We start from the raw sequence: 21,479 nt of genomic DNA on the forward strand, positions 1-21,479 counted from the left end.
TAGTGGTGCTAGCTGTCCCAGGGATATAGAACATGTCTGTCAGTGAAGGAGACAAGAGACATAGGTTCAATCCCTGGGTCAGGAAGATCCCCTGTAGGAGGGCACGGCAACCCACTCCAGTATTCTTGCCTGGAGAATCCCATGGACAGAGAAGCCTGGCGGACTACAGTCCATGGGGTCGCAAAGAATCTGACAGGACTGAAGTGACTGAGCACACACACTGTGAAGTATAAACAAACTGTGGTTGTTCTGAAACTTTGTTCATCACTTTCCCATTTCTTTTCAGCTCACTCCCAGGCACTTAATGCTATTAGACAAAAGTGTGTCATGGATGGCATTGCACCTGCTATAGCTGGTGCTCTCAGGTGGAGAAGCAGATGTATAATGGACCTATTTGAAAATGCTACATTAGAGAAATAGCTCTACAAACAAAATTAGTGAGGTAATGCTGAGGACTGTTCTTCCTTCTGTTCCTTTCTAATTTATCATCCAGAAAAAGGAATTGCCAGGTAAACCATGGAGGAGCACAATTAAGGTGGAAGGCAAAGCGAAGGAGTTTTGTAGCAGCTGGCGTCCCCTGAAACTACACAGGCAGAGAGAATGCAAACTAAGGCAATCGGCTCACATGTCCGTGCAGAGTGAGTCATTTAGTCAGCGTATGGAATGCTTCAGGTTGTCCCAGGGATATAGACAAGGAACTAAATATTGACTCAGCAAGAGCTCAAATGAGAGGTCTAATTAAATCAAATAGTACAAAGGGGAGGCTTGTTTCATAGACTCCAGTAATTGCTTAAAACTCAAAAGAGAGCAAGTAAAGGTCAAAAAGGTATCCTAACAACCAGCATATATATATATAGTGAGACAAGGAAGACAGGAACATACCAGTGAACATAAGTTCAAAGGCTATTGTTGGCTCTTTTGTGAAAAATGATTGGATGTTGTCATGGCCATAAGTATTATCATCAGAGCCACATTTTAAGTAAAGTCTGGCACTGACACATACATCAGCATATAAGCTTTAATTTTACTTTAATGACTGGCTATGCGCAGAAATGCCTTAGGATAATGCCCTTGCCTTCAAAGAACTGGATGAAGAGCTAGTGAAGGAGAGGTGTAATACTTTTGAGTTCTAAAAGTGCTGTGCTTCAAATTCCACTCCAGAAAGGAGAGTTTATAAAGGACCATGGGGGCTTCCCAGGTAGCGCTAGTGGTAAAAATCCACCACCAATGAAGGAGATATAAGACATGCGAGTTCAATCCCTGGGTCAGAAAGATCCCCTGAAGAAGGGAATGGCTACCTGATCCAGTATTCTCACCCTAAAGCCCTATGGACAGAGGAGCCTGGTGGGTTACAGGCCATGGGGTTGCCAAGAGTCAGACACGACTAAGTGACTGAGCACACACACGCACACAAAAGACCATGAGGATGGTTCTAGTGTCCTCATTGTTGGCTCTTTCAGAATACCGTGTTGGAAATATGGTATAGCATGTGTTTAAACAGGCAGACAGATGAAGGATTCTAATTTTTAGCTCTAAGACCTGAAAACTACCATCATTGAACACTGGGGGTGGAAGTTCAGTTCAGTTCAGTTCAGTTGCTCAGTCATGTCTGACTCTTTGCAACCCCATGAATCGCAGCATGCCAGGCCTCTCTGTCCATCACCAACTCCTGGAGTTTACTAAAACTCATGTCCATCGAGTCAGTGATGTCATCCAGCCATCTCATCGTCTGTCGTCCCCTTCTCCTCCTACCCCCAATCCCTACCAGCATCAGGATCTTTTCCAATGAGTCAACTCTTCACATCAGGTGGCCAAAGTATTGGAGTTACAGCTTCAGCATCAGTCCTTCCAATGAACACCCAGGACTGATCTCCTTTAGGATGGACTGGCTGGATCTCCTTGCAGTCCAAGGGACTCTCAAGAGTCTTCTCCAATACCATAGTTCAAAAGCATCAATTTTACGGTGCTCGGCTTTCTTCACAGTCCAACTCTCACATCCATACATGACCACTGGACTAGACCTTGACTAGACAGAGACAGACCTTTTTTGGCAAAGTAATGCTGTCTAGGTTGGTCATAACTTTCCTTCCAAGGAGTAAGCGTCTTTTCATTTCATGGCTGCAATCACCATCTGCAGTGATTTTGGAGCCCCCAAAAATAAAGTCTGACACTGTTTCCACTGTTTCCCCATCTATTTCCCATGAAGCGATGGGACCAGATGCCATGATCTTAGTCTTCTGAATGTTGAGCTTTAAGCCAACTTTTTTCACTCTCCTCTTTCACTTTCATCAGGAAGCTCTTTAGTTCTTCTTTACTTTCTGCCATAAGGGGGGTGCCATCTGCCTATCTGAGGTTATTGATATTTCTCCCAGCAATCTTGATTCCAACTTGTGCTTCTTCCAGCCCGGCGTTTCTCATGATGTACTCTGCATATAAGTTAAATAAGCAGGGTGACAATATACAGCCTTGACATACTCATTTTCCTATTTGGAACCAGTCTGTTGTTCCATGTCCAGTTCTAACTGTTGCTTCCTGAGCTGTATATAGGTTTCTCAAGAGGCAGATCAGGTGGTCTGGTATGCCCATCTCTTTCAGAAGGGCCCCTCCTAAATCAGAGGATGGAGGTGGAGGAGAAGTTTAGTTAGTTTCTTAGTTTTCATTTCTAAAATGAAGGTAACAGTGGGACTGTCCTCAGAGCATTGCTTATATATAAAATAATTAATTTATGTAAAGGAATTTAAAATATCTGTCCATTATTGAGAGCTTGATAAATGTTAGTTATCATTGATATTATCATTATTCTTCTTATAATTAGCAAAGAAGTGAAGAATAAGAACCTTGTCCTAAACAAGTGGCCCATCTGCTCAAAGTTTAAAATAAAGACCTTGACCCTGCTCAGTTTTCCATTCAATGTTGCTCTCCTGGGAAAATTACTATTGATATTACATATATGTGCTTTAGAATCAGCATATAAAGTCCTTCAGACTATGCAAATCAGAATGTTTTCTTTACTACCAATATTAGTCATTTATTGCTTAAAACAAGTATTTGTTTATTAACTTAGTGCTGTTCTTAAGCATTTCTGTAACATATTGACCTGTTGTCCTCTGCTCCACACCTTCAAATCCTATGCTATCAGAGATGTTAGTTTTGCCAAAATGATTCCCCAGAATTTTTGGGTGGCTTAAGTTCTACTCTGTGAGGCAATTGAATATTTCTGAACTATGATATTTGCGTAAATACTCTAATATTGAATAAACACATTTCTATGCTCCATCTTTCTTCATTCTAAGAGTTAAATGTCTCCATTTGCATTAGCAACAAGTCCAAGTATCTATCTGAAGACTGTTTACCTTATGCTGAATGCAGTTAAGGAGAGCCCAAGACTTATATTGTACAATTCTTCTGTTACTCATCAGCCATGCATGGACCAAACTAACCCTGGCTCAGAAACAAAGATAATTATTATTCTTCAAAGTCCTTTATCAAGTGCCACTGCTAAAAAAAATGGATGGGCAATAAGAAGTCTTATGATATGCAAAGGAATTATCTCACTAAAAGGAGAATATTTTCCTCGACTTCTCCTTAAGCGTAATTTGAAATAAACATTTATAACAATTAGATGAATAATATCACATCATGAAAACTTATCATTCAGTTCAGTTCAGTCACTCAGTCGTATTCGACTCTTTGCGACCCCATGAATCGCAGCATGCCAGGCCTCCCTGTCCATCACCAACTCCTGGAGTTTACTCAAACTCATATCCATTGATTCAGGGATGCCATCCAGCCATCTCATCCTCTGTCGTCCCCTTCTCCTCCTGCTCCCAATCCTTCCCAGCATCAGGGTCTTTTCCAATGAGTCAGCTCTTCACATCAGGTGGCCAAAGTATTGGAGTTTCAGCTTCAGCATCAGTCCTTCCAATGAACACCCAGGACTGATCTCCTTTAGGATGGATTGGTTGGATCTCCTTGTAGTCCAAGGGACTCTCAAGAGTCTTCTCCAACACCACAGTTCAAAAGCATCAATTTTTCGGCACTCAGCTTTCTTCACAGTCCAACCCTCATAGCCTATATTAACTAATACTATGATCACTGCTACTACTGCTGCTGCTGATGCTACTACTACCACCAGTTAATATTTAACGAGCACCTCCTATATATATATAGGAGTGTGTATATATATATATATATATATATATATATATATATATATATATATGCCTGATATAATCCTAAGACCTTACAAAATACTTTATTTTCCTCCTGGAAGTATTTATCAGCCACTAAGTAACATTTCTAGCCTTTCCTTTCCTGGTATAGAGATATTGGAGGATTTACATTGAGATTTGAGAAAGTTCATAAACACTTGTTCTGAGTAACTATGTAAATAAAAGCTCTCTAATAACTTGAATAAAACTTAAATGTGAGGACAAAGTGAAAACTTCACTTTAAGTCACTGAGAATTGGGAAGTGTTTGTTATGGTAGAAGAGTGTAACCTAAGTTGACTAACTCAGTGCAGTTGACTAGAAAAGCATTAAGTTTCTATTTTTCAATTATAGATATTCTTTCCTGTGCTGTGATGCAGAACCTGAGGCAAGACTAAAAACATGATTTATTTTTGTGCAGAGGGGCATGAATTTGTATTCTACATGTGCTTGAAAACATAAGTAAATCTCCTAAAACATTCACAAAAGGATGTCAGTTTTGTCATTAGCAATATCATACATGTGAGCATGCATGTGTGTACACACATATACACAAACATAGTTCAATGTTTGCAGTGTATGAGTGATATCTAAACAATATGTGTCCTTCTGGAAAAACCACAGAGCCTTTTCATAAAATTTGGCGATGAATTGCCTGTGACCCAGGGCTTGACCAAAGCCTTTCCTGCAATATTTAATATTGCAAAGAGATAATTAATGCACTTGTTGTCCTTGGATTGTCAGAGCATTATTTTTGTCATCAGCTACATCAGAAAGCAGCATTTCTAGATCATATTTTCATAACTCCCTACAGAAAAGCTTTGACTAAATTGAAGTTTAATATTTAACTTTAGGTTTTTTGAGGGACAATGTAAGAAATGTCTATTTGAACATCTGTCTTTTATGGACCCCTAGGTTAGGACATCATTTATTGTGCTATCAATTGTTATTCAAATAGTGAACAAACACAATAAATTTATTTTTAAAATTTAAAGCCTGATAGCCTTTTTCCTCTCTCTGAAGAAATTTCTATGTTGCTTATCATAAAGCAATGAAAACTATATTATATAGTTATTTATTTCCAGTTTAATATACTCAACTAGAGCCATTTACTCAGAAGCTTGGTAATACACTTTTTTTGTTGTTTTCTTAAAAAAATATTCTTAATGGTCTAAGTTTTAGCATCTAATTCTTATATATTTTTAAATTTATGAAACAAGTAAAATTTTTCAGAAGCATGAAAATTCACAAATAGAACTCATAAATTCTATTTGTGAATTAGCATTTCTTAAAATTAACCTTTCTTTCTTTTTTGCCTGCCTTTTCATTCCAACTGAATTCTTTGAGAACTTTGGATTATTGACTGATCTCCATATTGTTTCAGGGCAGCAAAGTGAGAATAAATGTGTATTCTACATTTACAAGTGCAAAGGCACACAAAGAGCTCTGTAACCTGAGGCTGGATTCACATTTTCACTCCCTTCACTTAGGAACCATGTGACATTTGCTAGTTTGCAAGTTTACTTTTAGCATTGTTGAGAGGATAAGAGAATATATACAATTGTGTCAGTAAGAGTGTGTCTTCAGCAAATTCTCCTATGATCTCTTTTCTTTTTCTAAAGAAAGTGACAATAAAGGACACAGTGATGCTATCATGTGTCTTCAGAGTAGGTACCTACAGAGAGCTTGAAAGGAATTTATGCAGGTGGTTTACTGAAAGTCTGTTTTCAGGAAAAGGGTAGGAAAGAAAGAGGAATAGGGTGGGTGAGGGTGGAACTAAATAAGAACATGACTAGTCTCAGCCAGAGGCCTGCTTTGGCCTGACTGCATAGTGAGCTGTGAAATTGCACAGCAGAACTGACTCCACCTTGAGGCGAGGAGCCTGGCCTTTTGTTTCCTCTTCTCAAGTCCATCACTGGCTCTAGACTTCCAGGCATGCAGTCATGGGGGTACATAACCACCCAGACAGAGTGATTCTTGTTTGACTGAGAACAATTATCCAGAGAGGGGAGAAGCTGTGAGCTGTCAGTAGCCAGCACTTGTGTCAGCTGGAAGATGGGAAAATGACCACATAAGGGGATCCTAGCAGGAGTAACGGCATCAGTAGCAACACTATCAGTTTTCTCTTAATTCTTACCTTCCCTTAAACCAATAGTCCTCACCCAGAGATAATTTTGCCTTTGGCAGTGTCTGAAGACACTTTTGGTTATCACAACTGAGTGAGGGGGTGAGGGTGCTTGTTGGTATCTAGTGGGCAGAGTGCCAGGATACTGCTAAATATTTCACAGGACAATCCTCAGAGAAACAATTGTTGTTGTTTAGTTGCTTAGTCATGTCCTACTCTTTTGCAACCCCATGGACTATAGCCCGTTGGGCACCTCTCTCCATGGGATTCTCCAGGCAAGGATACTGCAGTGGGTTGCCACTTATCCAGGGGATCTTTTCAGCCCAGGGATTGAACTTGAGGCTTCTGCATTGGCAGGCAGATTCTTTACCACTGAGCCACCAGGGAAATCCTAGAATAAATAATTATCCAGACCCAAATCCCAAATGCTAAAAGTGCCAAATAAGAAATCCTAGAATAATCAGAAACATAGAAGTCAATATGTAATATTTACTACTAACAATTATTGATTTACTATCAGTGTTAATATTATTCAGACTTTAGTAATCAAAAGGGGAAAATGTGGGGTTGTATTGATTTTGCACACATATACACAAACACATCCTCACAGGAAATTTTTATTTTCTGAATATAACTACTATTACTTCATAATTCACAACAATAAGCAAAAATTCAGCATGAGGTAGACAGACTTAAACGACCGCTTCCACAAATGCCATCCATACTGCCTTGTGTGTTTTTTGTTTTATTTTTTCACATCTCTTTCAGGTCTGTCTTTGTCTATCTCTTTCTGCCCATGCGTTTATGGGTTTTGACACCAATACTTTGTTGTCCTAGAATCTTTTGCTCCTTAAATTTTTCTCCCCACTCTCTCTGCCTTTTTTTTCTGCACTTTTTTCTCCCTGGCTTGCAGATGAACTCAGGATGAACTGAACATCAGGATGTTTGCATCCAGTTCTGTTCTTTTCCTTCAGCTGCACTTTGTCTAATGGGGAATTTGGCACCATCCTAGAGCTGTCAAATCCATCATGCACACTTTCATGTCCTCTCTTCCCACCTCTTTGAAGTTCTGTGTTTCAGGTTGTTTAGCATAAAAGAGAAATAATGAATCCCCTCTCTTCTTCTCTAAGGATTGTTAACAATTAACAAGCTAATTTTTTTTCCTATATCAAAAATAGTCTTTTCCATTGTTTTATATTCTTCAAATATTTTCCTTTTTAATAATATCTAACTATGACATACAGTAAGAACATGGAAATAATTATGAGAAGTAATTAACAATAAAGACTCTCACATCACATTTATATTTTTCTTTCTTTCCCCACTCTACTTCTTTTCCTGTTTCCTCCTGTTAGCGTCTCATGTTAAAGGTGAAGGTGAAAAGTGTGCTCTGATTAGGCTTTCTAAAGAATATGGGATCATTAAATTATTATGTTTATAAATAATACTCTGTTCTAGTCAGCATTTTCTACATCTTTCAATTAAAATTATTCTTTATCTCTTGACATCCACAGCAACTCTCCCAGCTGAGTATTCAAAGACCACCTCCTGTCATTCTGGCCCTGACCCCACTGGGATGCTGAAGAGCTTACTTTCAGTAGTGATGGAGAAAAGAACATAAGTGAGATTCTGGTCTTGACTCTGTTGTTAGATACCATCATGCACTGAGACAAGTCATTGAAAGTCCTTGACCTATTTCATAGTTTGTAAAATTGATTTGAATTAGATAGTCATAACATGAATAGATTATTTCTAAGATTACTTCAAGTGCTATTACATATATCTGGATGCATTTGGAATACACAAACCAAGAAATATACAACCAAGAAAATCTAACCCATTCTGATATCAGCTCACCTAAACACCAAGAGAATTTCATAGTCCACGTTACTCCAATGCAAAGGGAAAGGAAAAAGAAAGAGAAAACAACCCATATCCTTTCTAGTTTTTAAAATATATTCTTTTGGGAGTCTGGGATTGGCAGGTTATACTGTACTGTGCTAAGTTGCCTCAGTTATGTCTGACTCTCTGTGACTCTATGTTCTGGAGCCCACCAGGCTCCTCTGTCCATGGGATTCTCCAGGCAAGAATATCGGAGTGGGTTGTCATGCCCTCCTCCAGGGGATCATCCCAACCCAGAGATCTAACCCATGCTTCCAGTGCCCTGTAGGCAAATTCATTACCGCTGAGCCACCGGGAAAGGCCATGACATGTAAAACTGGTATATTTAAGATAGATAACCAATAAGGACCTACTGTATAATACAGGGAATATGGTTCAATATTCTGTAATAATCTAAATGGGAAAAGAATTTTTAAAAATAGATACATATATTTGTATATGTATGACTGAAAATTAAAAAAAACAAAAAACTTTTGTGTTACTGATGGTAGTGGTTTAGTCACTAAGATGTGTTCACCTCTTGCGACCCCATGGACTGTAACCTGCCAGGCTCCTCTGTCCATGGAATTCTCCAGGCAAGAATATTGAAGTGGGTTGCCATTTATTTCTCCAGGGGATCTTCCTGACTCAGGATTTGAATCCAGGTCTCCTGCATTGCAGACAGATTCTTAACTGACTGAGCTATGAGGGAAGCCCATCAGTACTTTTAACTTTCAGGAATTTGGGGAGTTTGCAGTTTGTTTTTAATGCTAGCTAGGCAAATGGAAATAATAGACCTTAGCAGGCTTCCCCTTAGGTCTTAGACTTAGTGACTAAACCACCAAATCCATTGGCAGTGTCTTCTTTCTTCTCTTTACTTTTCCCCCCTTGCCTTTCTCCTTATACCTCTCTGCTTCTTCATTTCTTTCATCTCTCCTCATTCCACTTCATACATCTCCTAGTCCTTTTTTAAAATCTCTAAATCCTTCGGTTGGTTTTCCAAATCTTTTCATTTTTCCAATTTTCTTGAAGACTACCAAAGACTGAAGTGGTTTCAGAAAGCTCCTTAACTAATTCCCTTAATGTCCTAACATGGTGAGCACATTAACCTACTAAGTCATTCTGAATGTACTTCATTGCCAGAGTTCTGTAGGCCCTAGTGCTCTTTTGGTCAATAAATGTATTGCTGCTCTTCCCTACCATTCCTAGTTGAATGCACACTGTCCCTTGATCTCAACTAAAGTTAAATTGCTATTGTTTGGCAAATTTTTCCATCTTGCTGACCTTTCCCCCCTGACTGATTAGTTTTATTATTTATCCAATTTTTAAACTGTGTCTTTGGCACACCTGCCTCTGGGTTGAGAGCACAATTAAACACATTAAGGGAAATGTACAAAACACGGTAATTATGTAATTAATCAGTTCTAGGTAATATAACAAATCGCTAGCCTAGAAGCATAACACTTAGAGAAAGGGTAATTTTAAGAATTTAAAACCATTTTAATTATTAGACTTTTTCTTTTGAATTTTACATATGTATATATACATATACAAAAATATGTGTGCTAGGATATGAAGGTATTTATTTCTTCATAGCAAGACTCCTTTCACAAAGTAAAACAGCTTCCCCACTTGGCACCATGCTTGAGGACTCCAGAGAAACAACTGATGGAGAATTTATGGGAATGTCCTTAGGTAACCTAAGTACATTTTAATCTTCCTAGAGTTATATTTATAATGTATTCCTAATTAGTATACATTAATAAGTCAAAGAGGCTATAGAAAATGATCTGCAACAGTACATTTAATTACATGGTTTCATTGTGTTTTGCTATCATTTTTTTTCAATTAAGCTTTTATATGCTCCTCCTTTTTTTTTGTGAGAGAGGATAGCCATAGGAAGGCCACATTGCCTTCATTTTCATGTGACTGAAGGATAAAATGAAGCTGTCAGTTTTCATAATCCATGCAATGTCCTGAAGCTCAGCTCTGGTAGAAAAATATCTAGCATACATCCGGTAGTATATCTGATTATTACCTCAAACACTGCTGGAAAACCTAGTATAAGTTACCATCTTTTCTCTCTCACTGCATACTCAGTATTCAGTCCACTATGGCCTAAGTTTTGCTTTCATCTTATTAAATATGTTTTAGAAAAGATGTAAAGATATCTTATAAATGTGAAAGCCAGTATGCACTTTAAGGTTCAGTTAACTTGAATTTTCTGTGTTTGTAGACATTGACTACTGTATCATCAAGCACTGAAAAATATTCATGGACTTTAAAGGAGAAAATATATTAAAAAACAGGTAATTAGAAAACATATGAGTATTGCTGTGATTTTGGTCATCACACAGGGTATGGTATATAATTGGTAGTTGTCACCCAATATCTGTTCTCTTGGCATAGAAACAAAACTCTGATTTAGTTGGAGGAAGCAATGTGCCTAGATTAAAACACACAGAAACAAACAAATTTTACAATTTGCAGTGTCCTTTGCAGTTCCACATAACCATGTAACTAAAGTTCTGCCAATAATATGTAAGAGAAGGCATTTGGAAGAGACTTGAATAAAAGATATAAGGAAGGTTTGCTTCTGTTTCTCTTCATTTTTACTGTCTGGAATATAAACGCCATAGCTCTTTAGAGTTAGAGAAAGCATATTTTGATCCTGATAAAAATGAAAACCAGAAGCCAAGTATAATAAAAGTAGAAAGACATAAGTGCTCGATTGCCTGATGACTGTGAAATTAACATTTGGGACTGCCCATTCTGATTTTTGTTTTTTTAATGGAGATAGTAAAATCCCAAATCCTTTAAACTGCCACAGTCAAATCTCTGTATCTGATACAGGCACACCAGAATCACAGGTTGAGGAAAAACATTCTTTCTGGATCTTTGTCTCAGCTATGTTTGGTCTTACTCAGCATATTTCCACTGGCTGATTATCCTTCATACCTCTCTCCTCAGTTCCAGAACCATATGCCCAAATTCTGCTAGACTTTTCTCTTCTGAGATCTCTTACTCACTTATGACTAAGTCACTTGTGACTAAAGACTGAATGAGCTGCCTTACCCTTCTTGGTCTGCTCTTTTTTCTATATATAGTTTTTGGCTAATTATGCCACTTTTAACTAGGAAAACTACCAAATCTTAAAAGATTGGGGCTAAATCTTAATTCCTCCTACTTCATCCTTGATACTCAATAGATTACTGATTCTAATCATTTCTGCCTCAGAATTTTTTCTTGCAAAGAAAAATTTTCTCCACTCTCACTAATATTGCCTTAATTCAAGTTCTCACTGTTAATGATCTTGAAGTATTTTTAAAAATCTGAATAATCTTTTATCTTCCAGTTCCTCATCTTTCCATCTATCACCATCCTATCAGAATAAAGGTGTAGCATACACACACATAGAAGCACACACACACAGGAATATTACTCATCAGTACAAAATATTGAAATTCAGTCATTTGCAAAAATGTGAATGGACCAACAAGGGTATTATGCTTAGTGAAATAAGTCAGATAGAGAAGGCAAATACTGTATGCTATTACTGATGTGTAGAATCTTAAAAAAAAAAAAAAAAAAAAGAATAAATATAGCATAAAGAAATAGACTCATAAAGACCAAACTAGAGGTTACCACTGGGGAAAGTGGAGGAGGTAGGAGCAAGATGGGGGTAAGGTGATAAGAGGTACAAACTACTGCATTTAAAATTAATAAAATTCAAGGAGCTTCCCAGGGTAACAGAAATAAAAACAAAAAATGTACACGATGTTGTAGAGCAAAGGAAATGATAAAAAGACAACCTATGGAATGGGAGAAAATATTTGCTAATGATGAAACCAAAATTGTTTAATTTCCAAAATATACAAACAGCTCATACAACATTAAAAACAAACAACCTAATAAAAAAATGGGCAGAAGACCTAAAACACATTTCTCCAAAGAAGACACAAAGATAGACAGTAGACATATGAAAAAAATGCTCAATGTCACTAATTATTAAAGAAATGCAAGTCAAAACTACAAGGCACCACCTGACACTGATTAGAATGACACTTAATGACACTTTATCAAGAAGTCTACAAATACCAGTGCTGGAGAGGTTATGGAGAAAAGGAAACCCTTCTACATTGTTGGTGGGAATATAAACTGGTATAGTCACTATGGAAAACAGTCTGGTGGTTCCTCAGAAAACTAAAAACAGAAGTACCTTATGATCCAGTAATCCTATTCCTGGCCATATACATGGACAAAACTGAAACTCAAAGACACATGCACCCCAGTGTTCACTGAAGCACTATTTCATTGAGTCACTTAGTTGTACAGTGGAAATTAGTACAAAATTATAAATCAACTATGCTTCAGTTGAAAAAATGCAAGAATTATTGTGCAGCACATGGAAATATAACCTTTATTCTATAATAACTTTAAATAGAGTATAATCTACAAGAACATTGAACCGCTATGTTATACACCTGAAATGAATATAATATTGTAAATCAACTATACTTTAATAGAAAATAAAAGGTCAGGGGTTATTTTTTTAAAAGGTAGCTTCAAATAATACATGCATTTGTTTATTTTCAATTACTCTTAGTTGCCTACACAATAAAGTTAAAATGCTATTAGTAATCCTGAAACAGCCTCAGTTTCTTTTAAAGCTCCTCTTCTATTTCCCATCCCTCATAACATATGCCAACAGTACCAAGTACAATTGTTTCTAATCAGTTTAGATTGTTTGCTATTTCCACATAAAACCTCATCTTTCCCTATTTCTATCTTTGTATTTCAGCTGTTCTATCTACCTCAATCCTTTTCCTCTCCTTTTCTCCTAAATATACAGTTGGTTTATTTTTCGCCTGTTTCTTTTGCTTTTTACCTATTAATGAAGGACCAAATGAGAATTGAACCACTTTTTGGAGCTGTCCCTTGTTCACTCATCACATCAGTGGAATTAATTATTCCTTCACCTCTTACCATGTGCTTTTGTGTATTTAACCATTATATGGTATATTGCATCTTTGTATATTTAGGTGTATCTTATATTCCCTGATAGCTCAGTTGGTAAAGAATGCCTGCAGTGTAGGAGACCCCAGTTTGATCCCTGGGTTGGGAAGATCCACTGGAGAAGTGATAGGCTACCCCAACTCCAGTATTCTTGGGTTTCCCTTGTGGCTCAGCTGGTAAAGAGTCCGCTTACAATGAGGGAGACCTGGGTTCAATCCCTGGGTTGGCAAGAGCCCCTGGAGAAGGGAAAGGCTACCTACTCCAGTACTCTGGCCTAGAGAATTCCATGGACTGTACAGTCCAGGGGGTCACAAAGAGTCGGACACAACTGAGCGACTTTCACTTTCATTATGTACCTTAATTTTGCACATGTTTGATCATCTTGAAGGAGGCATGATATATTCATCTTAGCATCTTGCAGTGTTCTCAGATGCCTGGTACCGAGAAGATGCTCAATTCATTGTTGGGGTTTTGGACAAACTACACTTTGGTGTCCTTAGAAATGAATGTGTAAGTTCGGGATAAATGCTTGAAATACACATAAGAATCATTAGAAAACAAATTTAATTAAATAGACTACTATGAGAATTATTTCAAATTCTTTATGTTATGAATTTACCTTTTTTATCCTAAACCATAATATTCCAGATCCAGAAGACACTGTGTATTCACTCCAGAAATGCATTCTATACACTCCAGTAATACACTTTTTAACCAAATATATTTGTTAAAAGTAATGTTTCATAAACCTGATTTTGGAATGCAAACTTTGAAGGGTATAGTTTTGAATACCAAATTTCTGTAATTTTTAATGGATTTCCCTGCTTTAGAGTCATGCTTATTACTTTTGAAAAGACCTCAAAGAAAAACAATGACTTATATTAGGGCTGCTCAATTTAAAGAAGAAAGAAGACAAGATGAGAACTAGGTCACTGAGAAAATAAAGCAACTGGGCTTTGGCATACACAAATTAAAGGAATTTTAAAAGTTTTCCAGAACCTACCTGCAAGCAGATGGCAGTAAAACACGTAAAAAGGTGCATAACATGCTCCCTTTCTTCAGGTTTACTTTTTCTAATGGAAAATTTTGGGTGCAGTGAAGACAAAATAGAATTGCATTTGCAATGCTATTCCTCATTTTATATAATGACTCAGCTTTTAAATTGTAAACCATGATTCTAAATGACTCATGCCTAATCTATCTGTAAAATATACAAAGTTCATGAATTTGAATCATACCAACTCAATTTGTACATCTGGAGGAAATTATATTTGGAGGAACAATTAATGGTAATACATTTTAACATAATGTATAAGCTGAACTTCTGTCATTATTTTTGAAATCTTAGTTTTAGACAACATGAGGAAATACATATATAATTGGAAAACAAATTTCATATGGATTTAGACCTTGTGAATGATGGTGAGTGAATGAAATTGAGAAAAGTAAACAGAAGACAGGCTTGGGTCTAAAATATAGTTTTTACACACTTAAAGTACTATAATATTAAGTGAGAAAATGAAGACTGAGTGCCTAGTAATCTAAAATAAAGATACATTTTTATGTGTATACATGTATACACACACTGTGTATATATATATATATATATATATATATAGTCATGCATGTATTCATAAACACATGTTTCTGTGTTGACAGACAGTGAAAAATGGCAACCCACTCAAGTATTCTTACCTGGAGAATCCCATGGACAGAGGAGCCTGGGGGACTATAGTCCATGGGGTCACAAAGAGTCAGATACGACTGAAGCAGCTGAGCATGCAGACAGTGACTGCTTAAAATGCATTTTCCTTTGAAGAGTGACAAAGTACCAATACAACACAGGCTATGTTGGTTGGTGTTACTGTTCTTTCAAAATTTGAGTATCAAGGAAATTAATTTTTTATCTCTAATAATTACTTAGGCATAATTTCCAAATTATTCACTTTTAATTTTTGGTCTTCAGTTTATCATAGATTTAAGCATGTCCACCTGAACAGAGGCTGCATAGACATTTGAAGGTAAACTGCAGTTCTGGTATTCACTAATATAAACCTAGTGGACATTTTTTCAAGTGGGGCATTGTACTTGCACAGTTTTAGTTCCTTGACCAAGTATTGAACCTGGGCCTTTGGCACTGAAAGCACAAAGTCCTAACTGCTGGACCAACAGAAAATCACCTTTGCTTTTGTTTTTGATGCTATGTTCTTTTTTTTATTTTCTGTAATGTTAGTTTAGGAATTTACCTCATGGTCCAGTGGCTAAGACTCCACACTCCCAATGCAGGGGGTCTGGGTCTAATTCCTGGTCAAGAAACTGAGACTCCACATGCTGCAGCTAAGAGTTTGAATGCCACACCTAAAGATCCCACCTGCTGCAACTAAGACCTGGTGCAGCCAAATAAATAAACATTTAAAAACTAAATGTTAGCTCACTGGGGGAAAGTCCAAAGTCAGGCTAGAGAGCTCCTAGATGTACATATTTATATTTATGCTGTTATAATTTTAAAAAATCTGTCCTCATGAATTTAAGTTCCTAGAAGGTTTATGATGTTTTGCTTTAACTTAAATTTATAATCTTAGTCCATGTCCTTCTCAAAGTCACTGATAACTGAATCAAATATAGATATCAAATGTTATTTTATTGCCATCCTCACTCTAAGAAAATGATCTACTGCTATTAAAAGATGAGTAGAAGAGGTAGACATAATTTTCACCATGGTCATTTTAGAGCAATTTGAAACTCAGGGTCACCAAATAGTCTATGAAAGTTTCTCTAAATCTGTTTATGTTCTACCATACTCCAGTGTCACAATTACATATGAGATAACAGCTTCAAGACCTGAATTTCTATGATATAAAAATGAGTGATGGGAAAATGAATATTACTTAACAGTAAGAAAGCAATTATTGCATGGATCTGCAATTCTACAGGCACTTATTTTTTTATAAAAATTAAAGGATTCAATTCAGAGGTGCATCTGTATACTTTCTGAAATCTGGATACCATGCTCTAAATTAACATTCAATCCTTATACAAGTGGCTTCCAGAATCTGATTCATTCTAAAAATTTCTAAGTAAATAAAGAGAAGCTGTACTGACTTAACATTTCTTTAAGAAATCTGACATGATTTCTTGCTATTCCAGTTTCATGAAAGTTTATATACTCCAGCTGAATTTCTTCTAACCTACGTGACCCTATAAGAATTGGTGGGGTAAGGTGGGTTGTAGCTGCTGTTTCAAGCATCTTCCACATGTGATGTGTAAGTGTGATGTAGTACTCACCGCTGACATGATAAGCTCTCCCCCCAGGTTCTGAATCTCAGCTTTAACTTGACTGCAGATCTTCAGCTGGTGAGAGTAGAACTTAATCTGTTCCAGGTAGGCCAACAAGTCCTGTTTGCATGATGGATCCGGGCACTAAGTATGTATAAGAGATAAAGTGAAAATATCAAAACAAAGAATTGAATCAAAGTGAGTAAACACTGAGACTACGTTTAAGTACCTTTAAGGCACCAACTTTATTTTCATTGAGTCCCATTACTTAGACCAAACCCATGTAGATTTTGATATGCTTTCCCCATTAGCAGAGTTTATTCATGTTCCAATCTTAATTACTTCAGCATGCTAAGTCACTTCACTCGTGTCCAACTCTTTGTGACCCCAAGGACTGTAGCCTGCCAGGCTCCTCTGTCCATGGGATTCTCCACACAAGAATGCTGGAGTGGGTTTCCATGCCCTCCTCTACTTCAGCATGGTTAGAAGAAATAGTACAGAATTTCCAGACATGTAAAGGTACATAAAAATAATTGCCTTTAATTTATCGTAATGTTAGAAACTTTTATAGTTCATTTTTAGGTAAATCTAAAGAAGTATTTAAAATGCAATGATTCCTTTCTTCTAAAGTTGCTATCAGAATACTCCTTGGGACTCATAGCTCTGCATTGTCTGTCCTGTGTAATTAATATTTATATGGGCATTTAAAAACATCTGTAACAGGACATATATTATGTCCTATTACTTTCAGAATTTAATGTTCTAATGTTCTTAGACCAAAAAAATAATTTCAATAGTAGCTAACAGTTATAGATCTACTTGGAGACAAGAATCAAGCAGCATACATATTTTAGAGATGTATTACTTTACCAAAAACAGTCTCCTACATTATATCATCTTCCATAAGGAATTTACTGTAGTAGAACTTAATCACAACATGACAAATATCTGTGGTCCATGTTTAATCTTTGTATTCTTTCTCCTATACAAGTAGAATAGTTTTTTAAATATCCTCAATAACTTAATTTCACTTTAAATATAATACATATACATAAGGGTATGGAAATATGAACAGTAATTTATATGCAAAGATATTCACTACAGCATTACTTACAATAGGAAAATTTGGAAATAAATGCTCTATAATAGTGAAAAGATTAAATTAGGATACGTAGCTTTGTAATATGATATTATATAGTTTCAAAAATAATATTTTCAAAGGAAAATGTTTTTAGAAAGTGAAAAAGCTCAGTATATAAAATTTCAAATGCCATATCAATCAAACTGTTGAAAAACTGTTTTTATGTTTGTGTGTAAAACAAAGTGGGAAATACATATGTGAATGTGAAAATGGTAAATAGACATGGTATCAGTATTTTTCACTTTCTTCATACTTTACATATCTTAATATTTATATTCTTAAAATATATTGATGCTAGTCACTCAGTCATGTGAAACTCTTTGTGACCCCACAGACTGTAGCCTCCTCTGCCCATGGAATTCTCCAGGCAAGAATACTGGATTGGGTTGCAATTCCTTTCTCCAGGGGATTTTCCCAACCTAGGGATCGAACTCAGGTCTCCTGCACTGCAGGCAGAATCTTTACTGATTGAGCCACCAGGGAAGCCCTTAAAGCATATTACTTCTATAATAATAAAATGTTATTTCTGAAAAGGTTTTTAATCTAATAACCAAAAATAAAAAGTAAAAAGTAAAATGAAAGACAAGACAGCATTTCATGCATTTCTGCTTTTGCATAGTAATTCATAAACTAGAGTATTACTGAAACATTTCTGAGAATTTTATTCTCTTTTATATTTGCAAAATAGACTAGTCTATATAGCTCCAAAATATGTTGAAAACATGAGAACATATGACCTTTAAGTAAAAGTTATTCAACAAAGATAGCAAAGTTATAAATTCTACAGCAGAAATACTATCAATATTTAGATAGGAACGGACAGATGAGTGAATTTATGTGTTCATGGTACCCAGTCAGAGAGACAAACAGATAAGATGATAGAGAAAACTTGAATTAAGGGTGTTTCTCAAGTTCTAAGGGCTTCCCTGGCTCAGCAGTAAAGAATCTGCCTGCAATGCAGGAGCCACAAGAGATAGGGGTTCAATCCCTGTATCAGGAAGATCAGGAAGATCCTCTGGAGAAGGAAATGGCTACCCATTCCAGTATCCTTGCCTGAAGAATTCCATTGACAGGGGAGCCTGGCAGGCTACAGTCCATAGGGTGGCAAAGAGTCAGAAGCAAGACTGAAGCAACCTCACTCAAAAAAGGAGGAAGTATACAAACAGAACCTGGTTTCACCAGGACCCAGGAGAAAGGAGCAGGACCCCACAAGAGGCTGACCCAGACTTGCCCGTGAGTGTCCAGGAGTCTCTGGCAGAGGTGTGGGTCAGCAGAGGCTGGCTGCAGGACCACATACACCATGAGTGTAGCAGTGTATGCATGGGACCTTTTGAAGGAGGTCACCATTCTCTTCATTACCCTCACCATAGTTTGGCCTCAGGCCAAATAACAGAGAGGGAACACAGCCCCGCCCATCAACAGAAAATTGGATTAAAGATTTACTGAGCATGACCCTGCCCATCAAAACAAGACCTAGTTTCACCCTTAGTCAGACTCTTCCATCAGGAAGCTTCCATCAGGAAGCTTCCATAAGCCTTCTATCCATCTCCATCAGAGGGCAGACACTGAAAACAACAATCACAGAAAACTAACCAATCTGATCTCATGGACCACAGTCTTGCCTAACTCAGTGAAACTAGGAGCCATGCCATGTACAGCCACCCAAGACAAACAGGTCATGGTGGAGAGTTGTGACAAAACATGGTCCACTGGAGAAGGGAATGGAAAACCATTTCAGTGTTCTTGCCTTGAGAACCTCATGAACAGTATGAAAAGGCAAAAAGATATGACACTGAAAGATGAATTTTCCAGGTTGGTAGGTGCCAAATATGCTACTGGAAAAGAGTGGAGAAATAACTACATAACGAATGAAGAGATGTAGTCAAAGCAAAAAAAAAAAAAAACACCCAGTTGTGGATGTGACAAGTGATGGAAGTAAAGTCCAATGCTGTAAAGAGCAATGTTGCATAGGAATCTGGAATGTTAATTCCATGAATCAAGGCAAACTGGAAGTGGTCAAACAGGAGATGGCAAGCATGAACATTGACATTTTAGGAATCAGTGAACTAAAATGGACTGGAATGGGTGATTTTAACTCAGATGACCATTATATCTACTACTATGGTCAAGGATCCCTTAGAAGAAATGGAGTAGCCATCATAGTCAACAAGAGTTTGAAATGAAGTACTTGGATGCAGTCTCAAAAATGACAGAATGATCTATGTTTGTTTCCAAGGTGAACCATTCAATATCGAAGTAATCCAAGTCTATGCCCTGACAATAATGTTGAAGAAGCTGAAGTTGAATGGCTCTATGAAGACCTACAAGACCTTCTAGAACTAAAACCCAAAAAAGATGTCCTTTTCATTATAGGGGACTAGAATGCAAAAGTAGGAAGTCAAAAAATACCTGGAGTAATGGGCAAATTTGGCCTTGGAGTACAGAATGAAGCAGGGTAAAGGCTAACAGAGTGTTGCCAAGAGAAGGCACTGATCATAGCAAACACCCTCTTCCAATAACACAAAAAAAGTTCTACACATGGATATCACCAGATGGTCAATACTGAAGTCAGACTGGCTATATTCTTTGGAGCTAAAGATGGAGAGTTCAGTTCAATTCAGTCATGTCTGAATCTTTGCAACTTCATGGACTGCAGCACGCCAGTCCTCCCTGTCCATCACCAACTCCCAGAGTTTACTCAAACTCATGCCCATTGAGTTGAAGATGCCATCCAACCATCTCATCCTCTGTTGTCCCTTTCTCCTCCCACCTTCTATCTTTCCCAGCATCAAGGTCTTTTCAAATGAGTCAGTATTTTGCATCAGGTGGTCAAAGTATTGGAGCATCAGCTTCAACGTCAGTCCAAATGAATATTCAGGACTGATTTCCTTCAGGATACACTAGTTTGATCTCCTTGCTGTCTAAGGGACTCTCAAGAGTCTTCTCCAAACCACAGTTCAAAAGCATCATTTCTTCCGTGCTCAACTTTCTTTATAGTCCAACTCTCACATCCATACATGATTACTATAAAAACCATAGCCTTGACTAGACCGACCTTTGTTGGCCAAGTAATGCAAAAAGTACAAAAAATGCTCGTCTGAATAGGCCTAACAAATAGCAAGAAAAGAAGAGAAGTGAAAGGCAAAGGAGAACAGGAAAGATATACCCATTTGTAATCCAGAGTTCCAAAGAATAGGAAGGAGAGGTATGAAAGCCTTTCTCAGTGATCAATACAAAGAAATAGAGGAAAACAATAGAATAGGAAAGACTAGAGATCTCTTCAAGAGAATTAGAGATACCAAGGGAAATTTTCATGCAAAGATGGGCACAATAAAGGACAGAAATGGTATGGACCTAACAGAAGCAGAAGATACTAAGAAGAGGTGGCAAGAATACACAGAAGAACTCTACAAAAAAAGATCTTCACAATGCAAATAATCATGATGCTGTGATCACTCACCTAGAGCCAGACATCCTGGAATGCGAAGTCAAGTTGGCCTTAGGAAGCATCACTATGAACCAAGCTAGTGGAGGTGATGGAATTCAGGCTGAGCTATAGATGACGCTGTGAAAATGCTGCACTCAATATGCCAGCAAATTTGGAAAACTCAGCAGTGGCCACTGGACTGGAAAAGGTCAGTTTTCATTCAAATCCCAAAGAAAAGGAATGCCAAAGAATGCTAAAACTACCACACAATTGCACTCATCTCACACGCTAGCAAAGTTATGGTCAAAATTCTCCAAGCCAGGCTTCAACAATGTGTGAACCATGAACTTCCAGATGTTCAAGCTGGATTTAGAAAAGACAGAGGAACCAGAGGTCAAACTGCC

General features: G+C 37.3%; 1 protein-coding gene across 2 annotated transcripts in view; it reads right to left on the reverse strand.

Annotated features, from left to right (window-relative positions):
• Nucleotides 1-21,479, reverse strand: part of CTNNA3 (catenin alpha 3) — a 1,809,955-nt gene that overhangs the window by 65,334 nt on the left and 1,723,142 nt on the right. For both annotated transcript variants that reach the window (XM_070470726.1, XM_070470725.1), the window contains exon 17: nt 16,517-16,651. In XM_070470726.1, the coding sequence (XP_070326827.1) occupies nt 16,517-16,651 (135 nt within the window). The remainder of the gene's footprint in view (nt 1-16,516; nt 16,652-21,479) is intronic.

The sequence above is a fragment of the Odocoileus virginianus genome, chromosome 7 (assembly GCF_023699985.2).
Source record: "Odocoileus virginianus isolate 20LAN1187 ecotype Illinois chromosome 7, Ovbor_1.2, whole genome shotgun sequence".
In the NCBI taxonomy this organism is placed as follows: Eukaryota; Metazoa; Chordata; class Mammalia; order Artiodactyla; family Cervidae; genus Odocoileus; species Odocoileus virginianus.